Raw genomic sequence first — 17,856 nt, forward strand, 5'->3', positions numbered from 1 at the left:
AAAGTATTTTAAAGATTCTGTGATTGTGTGTATTCCCTGACTCTTTCTACAGGTTCCCAAGCTCATCTCCTCTCGTCTGCTGTGCTAGATTCTTCCTGGTTTGGTTGCTAGAATAAGCTCAGACTTAGTACTGCTTGTAAATCAGCCTGAGGGGCATGCTTTCCTGGAGCTAGGCTCTGGTTTTGTTCTTCTTCTGTAGGAAGTGTCCTTTTATTGTGCTGCTCTGGTATCTTGGGACCTTGCTGACCCTGCAGAAACTGCCCTTTTTCAGGCTTAGCCAATTCCTAGATGGTAAAAGGCCCACCTGTCAGCGTGCTTTCAGATTCCAGCCAGCCAATCCAGAGCCCGCACTCCAACACCTCCTTTATCAGGCTGTTGCTCTGAGATCCTGTCCCTCTGCTCTAGTGCCAGGGGATTACTTAAGAGCTGGACGCCAGACAGCTGGGCCCCCTGAAAGTATGTCGACTAGTCAGTCCTAACCCTGTTTCCCCTGCCTTGTCTGCTCCCTCCTATCAGAACCCACAGTACAGGGGGCTGCTTGGAATTCTGGCAAAGCTGTACTAAAAACCCAGACTAGTCTGGTGATGATCCCGTATTGGATAATGGACCATGTGCTCCCTTCTTCTGCCTCTGGTAACCTAATGAGGGCATGAAGTGACAGTGTTCAGTGGATGGCCACTTGAGCAAGCTGGTGTTAGGAAAGGTATAGAGAGATTGGGAGAAGGCAATGGGAGCCCACTCCAGTACTCTTGCCTGGAAAATCCCATGGACGGAGGAGCCTGGTAGGCTGCAGTCCATGGGGTTGTGAAGAGTTGGACACGACTGAGTGACTTCACTTTCACTTTTCACTTTCATGCGTTGGAGAAGGAAATGGCAACCCACTCCAGTGTTCTTGCCTGGAGAATCCCAGGGACGGGGGAGCCTGGTGGGCTGCCGTCTATGGGGTCGCATAGAGTCGTACATGACTGACGCAACTTAGCAGCAGCAGCAGCAGCGTAGAGAGATTATGACCTGATGCTTTCTCACAGGAAACAGGTAGAACTATGATGGTTAGCGAAAAAATTGCCCTTGGCCACTGTTTCCTGGGCAGCACTACTATAGCATGTATTTAGCGTCTTCCCGCAAGTTTACTGAATGATGGCTGACTAGTGCTAGCAGACCTGCTAACACCTTGACCAAGTAAGGCTCAAGGTGGAGCAGAAGCTAGGCTACAGCCAGGTATCCACCAACTCAGCGAGGACAGTGGAAAGGAGGAGGAACAGTTTGCGAAAGTGTCTGCAGCGTATTTATTCCTCTGAAAAATTCATTTTCATGAAGCAGGGCTTCCTGAGGTGATCTTGGCTTGTGAGGATGTGCAGAGGCATGTGGGAGAAGACATTATAAGGATCTGTGTCTTAAAAATAGATTGAAGAACAAATCTGAAAATATGAAAAAGGGAATACAGAAAAGATCATTGTAATATGAACTTTAGAGCTAAAAAGACCATTCAGGAAATTTAAAAATTAAAATAAGCAGTGCGAGGGAAAAGAAATGAAACAGTTGGGATCACTTAGATAGAATTCGTATTACTAGTGTGAGGGTAAAATGAATAAGCACATGCTTATTTTTTATATTTTTTAAAATTTCATCAACACGTAGTTGACTTACTGTGTTGTTGTGTTAGTTTCAGTCGTATCTGACTCTGTGCAACCCCGTGGACTGCAGCACACCAGGCTTCCCTGTCCTTCACTATCTCCCAGAGTTTGCTCAAACTCACGTCCACTGAATTGGTGATGCCATCCAACCATCTCATCCTCTGTCACCCCTTTCTCCTCCTACCCTCAATTTTCCCCAGCATCAGGGAATTTTCCAATGAGTCAGCTCCTCATATCAGGTGGCCAGAGTACAGACTTCAAGTATTAGTCCTTCCAGTGAATGTTCAGAGTTGATTTCCTTTAGGATTGACTGAAAGTTGTTAATGCTTAGAAAAGAAATCATTCATAATAGGAATCCCTAAATTGGCCAGGTGGCTCAATAAAAAATTTAAATTGGAAAATTAAACATTTTTGATTGGACAGTTCAGAACAAATGGTCAATAACGGGTAGTAAGATTGCCCGGAGAAATATCAATAACCTCAGATATGCAGATGACACCACCCTTATGGCAGAAAGTGAAGGGGAACTAAAAAGCCTCTTGATGAAAGTGAAAGAGTAGAGTGAAAAAGTTGGCTTGAAGCTCAACATTCAGAAAACTAATATCATGGCATCTGGTCCCATCTCTTCATGGGAAATAGATGGGGAAACAGTGGAAACAGTGTCAGACTTTATTTTTGGGGGCTCCAAAATTACTGTGGATGCTAAAAGGACACTTACTCCTTGGAAGGAAAGTTATGACCAACCTAAATAGCATATTAAAAAGCAGAGACATTACTTTGCCAACCAAGGTCCGTCTAGTCAAGGCTATGGTTTTTCCAGTGGTCATGTATGGATGTGAGAGTTGGACTGTGAAGAAAGCTGAGCACCGAAGAATTGATGCTTTTGAACTGTGTTGCTGGAGAAGACTCTTGAGAGTCCCTTGGACTGCAAGGAGATCCAACCAGTCCATTCTAAAGGAGATTGATCCTGGGTGTTCATTGGAAGGACTGATGCTAAAGCTGAAACTCCAACACTTTGGCCACCTCATGCGACGAGTTGACTCACTGGAAAAGACTCTGATGCTGGGAAGGATTGGGGGTGGGAGGAGATGGGGACAACGGAGAATGAGATGGCTGGATGGCATCACCAACTCGATGGACGTGAGTTTGAGTGAACAGTGGGAGTTGGTGTTGGACAGGAAGGCCTGGCGTGCTGTGATTCATGGGGTCACAGAGAGTGGGGCACGACTGAGCGATGAACTGCACTGCACTGAACTGAAATAGTGAAAAGCTGTTTGTTGAAGCAGAGTCATCAGAAAGAGGACAATAGAAAACCATACATGCAATATACTGTTTATGACAGAAACCAGCTTAGACTTTTTCTGGAAGTGTATGTCTATGAAGCTAAATGCTTAGAAAAATTTCAGCAACTGTTGACTACAAACTCATAACAATAATCCTCTGGAGACCTGGAGCTGAAGAGATGGTGGGTGGTTGAAAAGACCTTGGCTTCATTGGTATTCTTTAAAGTTTCCCAGTGTACTTTTACAATGTACAATTTTGATTGAAATATTCGGCTGACATTTATATTAGCCTTTTAGGAACCGAACTCATCCTCTGGGCCAGTGGACAGCCTGTCTCACTTGACTGGTGCCTCTGCCATTGTGTGTTTATTTGCAGACAGAATGCCAGATGGAGTTACCCACATCTAACAGTTAAGGGACTTCCTGGCGGTCCAGGGTTTAAGAACCCACCTTCTGATACAGTGGATGTGGGTCTGCTCCTGGTTGGGGAACGAAGATCCCACAGGCCAGGAAGCAAAAAAAAACGTTTTAGCAATTCAGCAGGAGAACAGGAGTCCTATTGGACCTTCTTCTGTGTTTGCTTCACTGATATTAGTGCCACAGAAACAGTACTTTCCAGGGTCACCACTTGTTTGTTATGATTTCATGTTTTCATGTCCTATTTCATTGATGACCATTTATCATAATGGGTCACCCATGCGGCTTCTAAGTTGAATTCAGGAGTCTGGGGCTCATGTGACTTGTACTCACATTCTCCAGGCCTTGATGGTCTATGTGCTGACCTGCCTCTTGACTCTAGAGTCACCCCGGCTCTACGCTCCTCTGCCATCTTTGTGTGTGGGTCACACAGTCCTTTGTCTGTCCCCCTCCTTCCAGAGTCTCATCTCATGTTCAGGTGCACAGAATCACTGGGGAAAAAAACCCACTGAGCTCAGGCGGCTCACAGTCTAGTGGGAAAGAGATGTGAATAAGCTGAAGTCCAGGATTGCAAATGAAATTCTTTTCAGGAAACATTGAGACCTAGTTCGGTCTCTCTACCAGGGTTGACTTCAGAGGGGGAGATTCTTCTTGTGTAGTTTTCTTTTTTTAAAAACATGTGTCAAGCTAACTTAATGGGACATGAGTATGTTGTACCATATTATAGTAAATAATGTGACTAAATGACAGTATTTTTTTGTTTTGGCCACGCCACATGGCTTGTGGGAGTTGAACCCTGGCCCTGGGCAGTGAGAACTTGGAGTCCTAACTACTGGATCGAAAGGAAAGTCCTAAGACTGTTCTTTATACGGGCAGAGTAATGGTGAGCATCACTTCTCTCAAAAGTATCAGATACACATGAAGAAACTGCACATTTGTGACTTGCTGTAGTGAACAAAATAGGAGCCCACAGAGGGCCCTGATTCAGGAGGATGTAAATACGAGAACAACCAAAAGGTCCTTTATCCAGCACAGTGGGGCCCCAGATTGGATGTTAGCTAGCTTCCTGTCAGGGCTAGTCTAGTTAAAGTGACAGATTTAAAGTGACAGAAGCCAATAGAAAGCCCAGAGATAAATCCACACACCTATGGACACCTTATCTTTGACAAAGGAAGCAAGAATATACAATGGAGAAAAGACAATCTCTTTATCAAGTGGTGCTGGGAAAACTGGTCAACCACCTGTAAAAGAATGAAACTAGAACACTTTCTAACACCATACACAAAAATAAACTCAAACTGGATTAAAGATCTAAATGTAAGACCAGAAACTATAAAACTCCTAGAGGAAAACATAGGCAAAACACTCTCTGATGTAAATCACAGCAGGATCCTCCATGACCCACCTCCCAGAGTAATGGAAATAAAAGCAAAAATAAGCAAATGGAACCTAATTAAGCTTAAAAGCTTTTGCACAGCAAAGGACATTATAAGCAAGGTGAAAAGACAGCCTTCAGAATGGGAGAAAATAATAGCAAATGAAGCAACGGACAAAGAATTAGTCTCAAAAATATACAAGCAACTCCTGCAGCTCAATTCCAGAAAAATAAGCGACCCAGTCAAAAAATGGGCCAAAGAACTGAACAGACATTTCTCCAAAGAAGACATACAGATGGCTAACAAACACATGAAAAGATGCTCAACATCACTCATTATCAGAGAAATGCAAATCAAAACCACAATGAGGTACCATTTCACGCAGGTCGAATGGCTTCTATCCAAAAATCTACAAACAATAAGTCTGGAGAAGGTGTGGAGAAGAGGGAACCCTCTTACACTGTTGGTGGGAATGCAAACTAGTACAGCCACTATGGAGAACAGTGTGGCGATTCCTTAAAAAGCGGAAATAAAACGGCCATATGACGCAGCAATCCCACTTCTGGGCATACACACCAAGGAAACCAGAATTGAAAGAGACACGTGTACCCCAATGTTCATCGCAGCACTGTTTATGATAGCCAGGACATGGAAGCAACCTAGATGTCCATCAGCAGACGAATGGATAAGAAAGCTGTGGTACTTATACACAATGGAATATTAACTCAGCTAATAAAAAGAATGTATTTGAATCAGTTCTAATGAGGTGGATGAAACTGGAGCCTATTATACAGAGTGAAGTAAGTCAGAAAGAAAAACACCAATACAGTATATTGACGCATATATATGGAATTTAGAAAGATGGTAACAAGACTCTTGAGAGTCCCTTATACTGCAAGGAGATCCAACCAGTCCATTCTAAAGGAGATCAATCCTGGGTGTTCATTGGAGGGACTGATGCTAAAGCTGAAACTCCAATACTTTGGCCACCTCATGCGACGAGTTGACTCACTGGAAAAGACTCTGATGCTGGGAAAGGTTGGGGGCGGGAGGAGAAGGGGACGACGGAGAATGAGATGGCTGGATGGCATCACCGACTCTGTGGACATGAGTTTGAGTGTACTCCGGGAGTTGGTGATGGACAGGGAGGCCTGGCGTGCTGTGATTCATGGGGTCGCGGAGAGTCGGACACGACTGAGCGACTGAACTGAACTGAACTGAACTGAACAATAACCCTATATGTGAGACAGCAAAAGAGACACAGATGTAAAAAACAGACTTTTGGACTCTGTGGGAGAAGGCGAGGGTGGGATGACTTGAGAGAATAGCATTGAAACATGTATATTACCATATGTGAAATAGATCACCAGTCCAGGTTCGATGCATGAGGCAGGGTGCTCGGGGCTGGTGCACTGGGATGACCCTGAGGGATGGGATGGGGAGGGAGGTGGGAGGGAGGGAGAGTCAGGATGGGGAACACATGTACACCCATCACTGATTCATGTGAATGTATGGCAAAAACCACCACAATATTGTAAAGTAATTAGCCTCCAATTAAAATAAATAAAGTGACAGAAGCCAATCTGGGAAATTGTCACTTGGGAAACTGTTGTCAATTTGACCCCCTACCTCCTACCCTCCCTTACAAGTATAGAATCATAACAGGAAACCCAGACATTGGAATTTCATTCCAGAACCCTGTTTTGTTTTTAATTTAAAAAATATTTATTGGAGTATAGTTGATTTATATGCTATGTTAGTTTCTGCTATATAGCAAGGTGAATCAATTATGCATATACATATATCCACTCTGTTTTAGATTCTTTTCCCATATAGGGGGCACCCTGTTTTTAAAGTTCTTTTCTAAGTAGACCTAGCCATGCTCAATCCTTTGTTCCCCAAAATTATAGGAAAAATTCAAGGAACACCAAATACGTAAGGTATTGACATTTTGCTAATTACTTCCAAGTTTGTAAAAAATTTTAATATGGTTCCAAGATTTTAAAATATGAGCATTGCTTTATGATTTACCTGGGGAATCAACTGACATAACTTGAGTAAATTATTTACCACTTCATTAAAAGTCACTGGGACTGAAGGTTTCCATCTGGTGCATTCAACTGTCTGTCGCAAAAAATTGCTGTGTGTACAGTAGGGCATTGCACAAGTAGAGACTGCAGATGAGATATAAAGTTTACATTATGCTGTCCATTAGCAAAAATTGTTCATATATTATTTGTTTTAAACTGTTTATCTATTCATTTGGACGTTCTGGGTCTTAGTTGCAGCATGAGGGATCTTTAGTTGCGGCATGTGGGATCTAGTTCCCTGACCAGGGATTGAACCCGGGCTCTCCACACTCTCAAGTGTGGAGTCTTAGCCACTGAACCACCAGGGAGGTCCCACCAAAAATTATTGATGCAAACAGAAGGAGAAACTGGCTTTCACGAAGCATTACACTTCAGTGATATTTAATCTCTTAGTGGGAACATACTACTGACCAAGAAAAGGCATCACCAAGGAGAGCCATCCTAAAGTCTTGGAATGACTATCTCAATTGCTTGGAGATGATATTTAGTAAATTTAGTAAGATTCTAATAAATAAGATTCTAATTCTTTTGTCATTTAGGAATAAAAATGATAGCCTAAATTATTTTAAAGCTGGGAATTATTTTTTTTCCCCTACTATTACTGAAATCATGTCGTTTATTGAAACAAGAGGTGGGCTGTGTGATATGGGAATGTTACACTTTTGGTGAAGATAATTCATAACAATGCCACCAAACAGTAATAAAATCATAGGCTTCAAGACTTTTTGCTAGTCCAACAGATTTAGCCAATCTTATGTTTTCTCTGCAAAAATGCTACCAAAGTAATCCATCTTTTACAGTCTGTGCTTGATCCCTGTTGTCTCCTGGTACTTTCAGTCAGAGGTTCACTACCAAATTTGTGAATCAGTCTCCAGTTGACTTTATTATGTTAACCACAACTTCATTATCTATTTCCAGATCTCTGACCATTAAAATATCCTTCCTCATTAATGCCTGGCCTGGCTCTAATCGGCCCCAATCTTCTGTGATGTGAACTGCTTTACTCACAAACGCTTAATTCCTCTGTCTAATTTTTTTCTTCAAAAGTAAAGCTTTCACATTTCTCATGCTTCTTTCTTTTGCATGGATATTATTCAGCAAGCTTTCTCCATCCTCCATACTACTCTCTGGAAACCCTAACTGGCTCATCTCCCTCTTTAACTGTGCCTAGAATCAACTGAAGCATTCCAGGAGCAGCTGCGTGTCCGAGGACCAGATGGATTCAGGAACTAATGCTCAGAACAGTGGTTCTCAATCCTTCTGAACGCCTGAGCTTTGGCATCTCTTTACAGAAAAACGCACATGTGTGGAGATGTTCAGTTCAGTTCAGTCACTCAGTGGTGTCTGACTCTTTGCAATGCCAGGAACTGTAGCATGCTAGGTTTCCCTGTCCATCACCAACTCCCAGAGCTTGCTCAAACTCATATCCATCGAGTCGGTGATGCTGTCTAACCATCTCCTTCTCCTTCTCTGTTGTCCCATTCTCCTCCTACCTTCAATCTTTGCATCAGGTGGCCAAAGTATTGGAGCTGCAGCTTCATCATTAGTCCTTCCAATGAATATTCAGGACTGATTTCCTTTAGGATGGACTGGTTGGATCTCCTTGCAGTCCAAGGGACTCTCAAGAGTCTTCTCCAACACCACAGTTCAAAAGCATCAGTTCTTCTGCGCTCAGCTTTCTTCATAGTCCAACTCTCACATCCATACATGACTACTGGAAAAACCATAGCCATGACTAGACAGACCTTTGTTGGCAAAGTGATGTCTCTGCTTTTTAAAAGGCTGTCTAAATTTGTCGTAGCTTTTCTTGCAAGGAGCAAGCATCTTTTAATGTCATGGCTGCAGTCACCATCCGCAGTGATTTTGGAGCCCCCAAAAATAAAGTCTCTCACTGTTTCCATTGTTTCCCCATCTATTTGCCATGAAGTGATGGGACCAGATGCCATGATCGTAGTTTTTTGAATGTTGAGTTTTAAGCCATCGTTTTCACTCTTCTCTTTCTCTTTCGTCAAGAGGCTGTTTAGTTCCTCTCCGCCTTCTGCCACAAGGGTGGTGGAGATGTTCAAACTGACGCAAATTCAGTAGACTCCTCAGACTCCCTGCTCATCCACAACCTGCTAGGATTCACCACCCTGACTATTGTGTTGAGGTCGCGCATGGGAATAACCTGAGCAGTCTCTTAGGGGCCACATAGACCAGGGCCTCACCTGGAAATTGGTAGAAAGCAGATAACCAGGAGGTCTGAATCTGAAGGTTTTTCTGAGTTCTTTTTAAGCAGGATATATTTTAGAAATCAGATTTGAAAACCACTTTTCAGTTACAACCCCATGAGTGGGGTTTTGTTTTGTTTTGTTTTCCCAGAAGCCGATTTCACAAAAAAGAAAATGCATTTAGTTGGCTTTTTCCTGAACTGACTTGTTCAGACATGTTAGTCCTTTTAGGATGAAGGGCTTGTGAGATTTTAAAACCAGTTCACTGACTTCTCTTTTGTTAGCGTTTATCAGATGAAGCGTCTCTCTTGACTGGCTTGATTTGGGAATGTCTTAATTCTAGTAGAAAATAAAAGAGAAATATGTTGTGACCACTGGCGCTAATATGTGGGTTTTGGGGGAATCCATGGCATCTTGGAACTTACAGAAATGACAAGGGGGAGACATAGTACAGTTTCTAAATGTGCCATTTAACGAAATATTTGGGAAGAAGTGCTCAGCCCTGTGACACAGCATCCTCTGATGTTCATTTATCTTCCTCTTTTTCTTTTTTAAAAGTATTGTTTGTTTATTTAGGCTCTGCTGGGTCTTTGCTGCACACGGGCTTTCTCTCGCCTTGAGGAGCAGGGCTGCTCTCTAGCTGCAGTGCAGGGCTTCTCATTGTGGTGCCCTCTCTTGCTGTGGAGAAGGGCCGTAGCGTGCATAGGCCTTAGTACTTGGAGCTCGGGGGCTCAGGAGTTGTGGCTCTTGGGCTCTAGAGCACGGGCTCGGTAGTTGTGGTTCACGGGTTTAGCTGCTCCATGGCATATGGCATCTTTGACCAGGGATCAAAGTTGTGTCCTATGCATTGGCGGGTGGATTCTTAACCACTGGACCACCAGGGAAGTCCTGTCTTTCTCTTTCCATGTCTATATTCTCCTCGAGTCTTCCCTATCTTCCCACTGTCCCCTCGTCTGCCTGGTCCTAGTGTTTTGGAAGCAAGTGTGTACTGGCTTTGGATCCTAATAAGGCTTCTCGGGTGGGGGAGTGGGAGGGGAGCAGGCTGGGGAGGGGAACATCCTCCTGGCAAAGTAGGTACCCCTGTCATGAATTTTCCCTGGTGGCCTCAGACAGGGAGGAGTTAGCTTCTTCACACACAGAGCTTCTACTTCAGCCTGGCAGTGAATTCAAACCAAGGCTTGATGCGTCAGGGGGAGCTGGGAAGATGGTACCCATTGTTGAGTTGCACTGCAGCGACAGGGTAGAACCTTTATGTTTGCTTGTTGTTTTTGGCTGTGCTGGATGTTCATTGCGAACGCAGACTTCTGTAGTTGTGGCACACAGGTTGGAATCTGTTGCCTCACAGCATGTGGAATCTTAGTTACTGGTCCAGGGATTGGGCCCCTGCATTGGAACGTGCATTCTTGACCACTGGACTTCCAGGGAAGTCCAACAGGATAGAGCCTTTGAGGCACCAATCTGAATTTTATCTGGCTTTTCTGTTGGGTGTGAGGGGCAGAGGAGTGGACAGGAGGCGTGTGTTTTGTTTTGTTTTTCTGTTTTTGGCATGCGAGGTCTTAGTTCCCCAACCAGGGATCGAACCCTTGCCCCCTGCAGCGGAAGCTTGACGTCTTAACCACTGGACTGCCAGGGAAGTCCCAGGTGTGTGTTATTTACAAAGGTGTTTTCTACCTCTTCTCCTTGCAGGTTACGGCCACACCGTGCCTCTATCTGATGGGGGCAAAGCCTTCTGCATCATCTACTCCGTCATCGGCATACCTTTCACCCTTCTGTTCCTGACGGCAGTGGTCCAGCGTGTCACCATCCATGTCACCCGCAGGCCAGTCCTCTACTTCCACGTCCGCTGGGGCTTCTCCAAGCAGGCAGTGGCCATCGTCCACGCGGTCCTCCTGGGTGTGGTCACAGTGTCCTGCTTCTTCTTCATCCCGGCCGCGGTGTTCTCTGTCCTGGAGGACGACTGGAACTTCCTGGAATCCTTTTACTTTTGTTTCATCTCCCTGAGCACCATTGGCCTCGGAGACTATGTTCCCGGGGAGGGCTACAATCAGAAATTCAGAGAGCTCTACAAGATCGGGATCACGTGTGAGTATCCCGGTTCACGGACTCTGTCCCAGGGCTCTGTTTGTGGCTCCACGCTCCGCCTTGCCCACCCAGTCATGAGAGTCACTCGTCAGAACCCTGACTGCTTTCCGTGGATGAATTTTCCATTTTGCCATCTTCCCATAACTTTTGTTTCATCGTGATTCCCTTCAAAATTCTGTATGAAAAAGTCTTCTTATTATTGAGAGTTATTTTTCCCAGGCACGGGAAAGTACCGATCAGTTTCTTACTAGTAATGTAATAGTCATTCTAAATGACGGCAGGGGACTGCACCTAAGCACACACCTAAGAATGCACCACACAGAATAAGTTGCTGCTGAACTTTTTACATTTTAACAAAGCTGCTCTACTTTATTAAATATTTTAAGCTCAAGGACACCAGAGCTAGGATAGCCTGTTAACAATCCATCACGTTTTTTCATTAACTAGGAAAATCATAAAGCAGTTGCTTATCTCATTTGTCCATCTGGTTCTTTTTTGAAGTTAGAATACTTTTGCCGCTTTCAGAATTTTTATATGTATAGGAACAAAATGGTGAATACATTGTTCAATGAAGTTCTTGGTGTAAATGGAAAAGAAAAAGAATTTTACACATGGAAAATAGGCATTAAAATTCAGATGTCCAGTGACATAAAACTTAGAAGCAATTTTTAAAAATTCAGTATAATACCATGGAAAACTTAGAAATCTATTCATAGAAAAATATTTATTTTTGTGTGTTCCTTTCCTGTCTTTTCACAATGCATAAAATTACATCATGCTGTACATACAGTTTCCATTTCTGCCTTCCTAAGTATTTTTCAAGACTCAGCTCATGCCATGTCTTCTAGGAAATCTGAGTACATACTCAGGCAGTCAGATGTTCTGTCCTGGCCCCATCCTGTGGTCTTAATGACAACAAAATGTGTAGTTGAACTACGTGTATTTTTAGCATTTCCGTTAAACCATGCTCACCCAGGACACAGCCTTCCCTCACAAGTGCCCAGTGCTTTCAACAGTGCCTGGCTACCATGCAAGTTCAATAAATATTTACCGAATGGTTACCAGGGTGATTTCAAATTTCCTCTAGTTACCATATTTATCTTTAATCTCTACATATTATTTTACCAGGTGACTATACCATCATCTGGGGCTTCCCAGGTGGTGCTAGTGGTAAAGAATCTGCCTGCCAGTATAGGAAACGTAAGAGACGCAGATTCGATGCCTTAGAGGAAGGCATCACTCCAGTATTCTGCCTGGAGAATTCCATGGACAGAGGACCCTGGCAGGCTGCAGTCCGTGGGGCCACACAGAGTCGGATACGACTGAAGCAACTTAGCATGCACGCATGTATACTATCATCTAGTCCTACTTCTATTCTATTCTTTAAATTGCTTCCAATCTAAATATTAGGAGGCATTATAAATTACACTGCAGTAAATACTTTTGTGTGTTTAACACGTTTTTCTACTTTGTTATCTTTCCAAGAAGTGGACTGGCTAACCCAAAGTGAACATGCCCTTTGATGACTCACAGATCATGTTGACCTAGTGCTTTCCAAATGGCATTATGAGTTTACGGTGTCATCAGAATCACCTAATGCAAGTCTTCCTTGTCTTGCATCAGGGTAAAATGTTACCTCCTTAATTGAATTTAGTTTTTTATGACTTGAGGCTTTCTTGATGGCTCAAATGATACAGTGTGCCTATAGTGCCTGAGACCTGGGTTTGATTCCTGGGTTGAGAAGATCCCCTGGAAAAGTGAATGGCAACCCAGTCTAGTATTATTACCTGGAGATTTCCATGGACAGAGGACCCTGGTGGGCTACAGTCCATGGGGTCACAAGAGTCAGACATGACTGAGTGTGCACACACAACACAGCAAACTTACCTAAAATACATTTCTCATCCTCCATCAGCACATACACCTTCACAGTGATCTGAAGACCAGGCGGGTCCCGAGGATGCTCAGCGTCCTGGGCTAGAAGATGATGGGCGGGAAGAACTGGCCCCATCCTGCACCTTTCTCTTCCCACCTTTCGCTCCATTCAGCCCTACAAGGTCCTTACATGGGGGTGTGGACACACTGCCTCGGTAATACAGCCATGTTCCATCAGCATCCTCTCGCAAAGGCTTGCCCCTGGGCCTGGGCACATGTAGGGGTGCACACCAGTGATGCAATGCCCTTTCGGGATGGTGGACCCAGGGTAGAGACCCTTGCAGGTACCATCACCCCTGTGGGGTGGGGACATTGTGCAGAGAATTTCCAAGTTTTAAATACATGAAACATATTCTGCATGGGGGATGGCATGGGGCCCCAGAAGGCAAGCCCCTCTGGCCCTTCAGAACCCCTCATTCCGTAGAAGAGGCATGATCAGAGTGAAAGGGCCTCTATATCTTAAGGCCCAGGTTAGGTCCGTCTGCAAGGGAAGGCGGAGTCTTAACCACTGGACCACCAGGGAAGTCTGGGAAAACAGTAATTTTAAGTTGGTTCCAACATGTTTAAAATCAGTTTTCAGAAAAATAATTCATCAGAGAAAGGAACAAAAAAGTGAAAGAGAAAACTCTAAGAATAACAGAAGTCCCAATTTCATGTGCCAGTGGTAAAATGTTTGAGGAAGATATTCAGAAAATAAATGAACTTGGGAAGCCAGAATTGGTAGCAAAATAGGAACAAGGAAGTCATTTATGGATGCAAAGTGACAGTTTTCTTAGGCTTTAATAATAATATAGCATATTTTAGAAATAGCAGTGACATTGTTAGCTGAACTAATTCGCAAATCTCCTTTTCCTTTATTCATTATTTAGTCAAACTCTTCAGTGCTGACAAAAATATCCATGGGATTTCAGACAAAAGTTGTGGAATTCTAGCCTGTCCACAAACTAACATACCTTTGGAACATTTATTTGCTCTACCCAGTACATCCCCTATGTAGAAATCCTAAAAGAAAAAAAAACACAGCAAAGTGATCTTTTAAATACATGCACGCATGTGTGTGTGCTAAGTCACTTCAGTTGTGTCAGATTCTTTGTGACCCTATCAATTGTAGCCCACTGAAATATCAATAACCTCAGATATGCAGATGACACCACCCTTATGGCAGAAAGTGAAGAGGAACTAAAAAGCCTCTTGAGGAAAGTGAAAAAGGAGAGTGAAAAGGTTGGCTTGAAGCTCAACATTCAGAAAACAAAGACCATGGCATCTGGTCCCATCACTTCATGGGAAATAGATGGGAAAACAGTGGAAACAGTGTCAGACTTTATTTTGGGGGGCTCCAAAATCACTGCGGATGCTGATTGCAGCCATGAAATTAAAAGACGCTTACTCCTTGGAAGGAAAGTTATGACCAACCTAGATAGCATATTAAAAAGCAGAGACATTACTTTGCCAACCAAGTTTCGTCTAGTCAAGGCTGTGGTTTTTCCCGTGGTCATGTATGGATGTGAGAGTTGGGCTGTGAAGAAAGCTGGTCGCCGAAGAATTGATGCTTTTGAACTGTGGTGCTGGAGAAGACTCTTGAGAGCCCCTTGGACTGCAAGGAGATCCATCCAGTCCATTCTAAAGGAGATCCATCCAGTCCATTCTAAAGGAGATCGATCCTGGGTGTTCATTGGAAGGACTGATGCTAAAGCTGAAACTCCAATCCTTTGGCCACTTCATGCAACGAGTTGACTCACTGGGAAAGACTCTGATCCTGGGAAGGATTGGGGGCAGGAGGAGAAGGGGACGACAGAGAATGAGATGGCTGGATGGCATCACCGACTCGATGGACATTAGTTTGAGTGAACTCCAGGAGTTGGTGATAGACAAGGAGGCCTGGCGTGCTGTGATTCATGGGGTCACAAAGAGTCGGACATGACTGAGCGACTGAACTGAACTGAACTGAAGACTCCTCTGTGCATGGGATTTCCCAGGCAAGAATACTGGAGTAGGTTGCCTTCCCCTCCTCCAGGGTATCTTCCCAACCCAGGGATTGAACTTATGTCTCCTGCATTGGCAGCCGGGTTCTTTACCACTAGTGCCACCTACATACACACACACACACACACACACACACACACAGTCATTTCTGTTGTGGTTTATCACAGGATATTGAATATAGTTCCCTGTGCTGTACAGCAGGACCTTGTCGTGTATCCACCTTGTTGTATATACTAGTTTGCATCTGCGAATCCCAAACTCCCAATCCATCCCTCCCCCAACCTGACCCCCACTCTTGGCAACAAGGCTGTTCTCTGTATGGATCTGTTTTGTAGACAGATTCATTTGTGTTCTGTCTTAGATTCCATGTATAGTGGTATATGGTATTTGTCTTCCTTGTTCTGATGTACTTCAGTTTGTGTGATAATCTCTAGGTCCATCAGCGTTGCTGCAAAGGACAGTTTCATTCTTTTCATGGCTGAGTGGTATCCCATTGTGTTTATGCGCCACATCTTCTTATCCATTCCTCTGCTGATGAACATTGAGGTGGTTTCCATGTCTTGGCTATTGTGAATAGTGCTACTGTGAACACTGGAGTGCATGCATGTTTTCAAATTATGGTTTTCTCTAGATATAAGCCCAAGAGTGGGATTGCAGGGTTATATGGTAGCTCTGTTTTTAGTTATTTGAGGAACCCCCATACTGTTTTCCAGCTGTACCAATTTATATTCTCTCAAACAATATAGAAGGGTTGCCTTTTCCCCTCACCCTCTCCAGCATTTGTTATCTGTAGATGTTTTAATGATGATGATTCTGACTGGTGTGAGGTGGTACCTCATTGTAGTTTAAATTTGCATTTCTCTAATAGTTAGCGATGTGAGGCATCTTTTCATGTGCCTGCTGGCTCTCTGTGTCTTCTTTGGACACATGTCTCTTTAGGTCTAGAAGGTTAAGTCCCTCTTCATTTTCGTCTTGATCATCCCTCTTTGAGCCATGGAATTCAAAACATGCCCAGAAGTCAGAGGTGGCAATGGATTTCATCAGCAGCAGAAAGGTTGTGTCGTGATTGGACCCACTGAGTTGCTGTCATTTCTCTCATACAGGTTACCTGCTCCTTGGTCTTATCGCCATGTTGGTGGTTCTGGAAACCTTCTGTGAGCTCCACGAACTGAAGAAGTTCAGAAAAATGTTCTACGTGAAGAAGGACAAGGAAGAGGATCAAGTGCACATCATAGAACACGACCAGCTCTCCTTCTCCTCCATCACGGACCAGGCGGCTGGGGTGAAGGAGGACCAGAAGCAGAACGAGCCCTTTGTGTCCCCCCAGCCACCTGCCTTGGCCGACGGCGCCGCAGACCACTAGACTAGGGCTTTGCTGGACGGTGCCAGGGCACAGGCCCAGGGCAGTGGGAGGAAGCTTCGCTTGTTCATTTTGATGAGGATGTAAAAGCAGTACTTTTTGTAAAATGGAACAAAAGAAGCTTTTATTCCAGAAGACTGTCTAAAATATGAGAAAAATGGCATCAGTACCTGTAATTCATATGTGACAAAATTATCTCAACTTTACTAATAGGAGAGGAAGAATACTTGAAGCAGGATGCCTTTGTGGATAGAAACAAATTTTATACTTTTCATTGGGAACTTTGGGATTTGCATTTAAATCGTTTAGCTGATAGTTGAATAGTGACATTTATATTTAAAGCAAAAAAGGCATAGAGATGTGTTTTATAAGTAAGTTTATGTGTACTGGTTTGCATGTACCCATCCGAAAATCATTATTTTTGTAGACTCTTAAGTTAAACCTACTATTTATAATGACTAGATAACCATTAACTGTACATACAAATATAAATATGTTTATATTCTGTACATACAGTTTAGGTCACCAGTTCCTGGTATACTTCTTAACCCAAGATTGTAGAGATTTTCCCTTTTGATTTCTCTTTATACTGAAAAATCAGAAGTTGCTGCAATAAAATAAGTGGAATAACACACTTAGGCGTGAATTACTTTAGTATTCTGTTACAATAAATATTTCTGCTCACTTGGAATAGTGTGATCTCAAATGTCTACAATGTTTGTAAACATTTCTCTGGAGGTAAACAAGTAACGAAGCATATGATTTTGTTAAAAAGTTAGGATACTTTATTTTGAAAGTACATGATGATTTGCAGTCAGCTAATACTAAAGCATAGGACCCAAACACAGAAGCCCCAGATGCACATATTCTGTCAGATTAGTCTGAGAGGGTTTTTTGGTTTATAAGCTGAAATAAGTAAAAATTGTAGCTGGTTGCAATCTTATGCTTTAATATATCAAGAAAATGTTCCCCCACATAGATTATATATGTGCAGTCCTTTGTAGAAACCATAAAGGCAGCATTCAAATGCTATACAAAATCCAAATGCAGGACGCTATTAGGATTTTTTTCCCGTATCTTTTGGCTGAGGCATGCAGGCATCTTAGTTCCCTGACCTGGGATGGGACTCATGCCCCCTGCAGTGAAAGCATGGTGTCTTAACCATTGGACCACCACTAGGGAAGACCCTGCTAGGAATTTTAGAAGAGAACATCAGGCCTTGTATGATAATGAATGCTCAGTGACCCGCTAACCAAGTCCCATCTCGTGTTGGAGTCCCCCAGGAGGTGGTACTAGAAGTGTTGATAAAAGTCAGCATCCTGTCAGTGAGCAACTGAGCAGAGCATGCTTGCCTTGGGGCTAGCTTGGCAACCTCTCCGCTGCCTGCACTGTGTGCCCTGGGCACGGTTACGAGCCCTGTCCTCCTTTTAGCCATCTAACGTTGTATCCCCTGACAGAACAAGGGCCTTCTTTATAGTGTAAAGTC

At 43.6% G+C, this 17,856-nt stretch overlaps 1 protein-coding gene across 1 annotated transcript in view; it reads left to right on the forward strand.

Moving 5' to 3' along the window:
- KCNK1 (potassium two pore domain channel subfamily K member 1) overlaps positions 1-17,354 on the forward strand; it is a 69,229-nt gene extending 51,875 nt beyond the window's left edge. Inside the window, exons 2-3 of the mRNA XM_055425797.2 lie at positions 10,697-11,092; positions 16,114-17,354. Coding sequence (XP_055281772.1) covers positions 10,697-11,092; positions 16,114-16,373 — 656 coding nt within the window. The 3' untranslated portion in view covers positions 16,374-17,354. The remainder of the gene's footprint in view (positions 1-10,696; positions 11,093-16,113) is intronic.
- The last annotated feature ends 502 nt before the right edge of the window (positions 17,355-17,856 follow it).

The sequence above is a fragment of the Moschus berezovskii genome, chromosome 12 (assembly GCF_049115385.1).
Source record: "Moschus berezovskii isolate FMDL1 chromosome 12, NW_MosBer_1.0, whole genome shotgun sequence".
Classification (NCBI taxonomy): Eukaryota; Metazoa; Chordata; class Mammalia; order Artiodactyla; family Moschidae; genus Moschus; species Moschus berezovskii.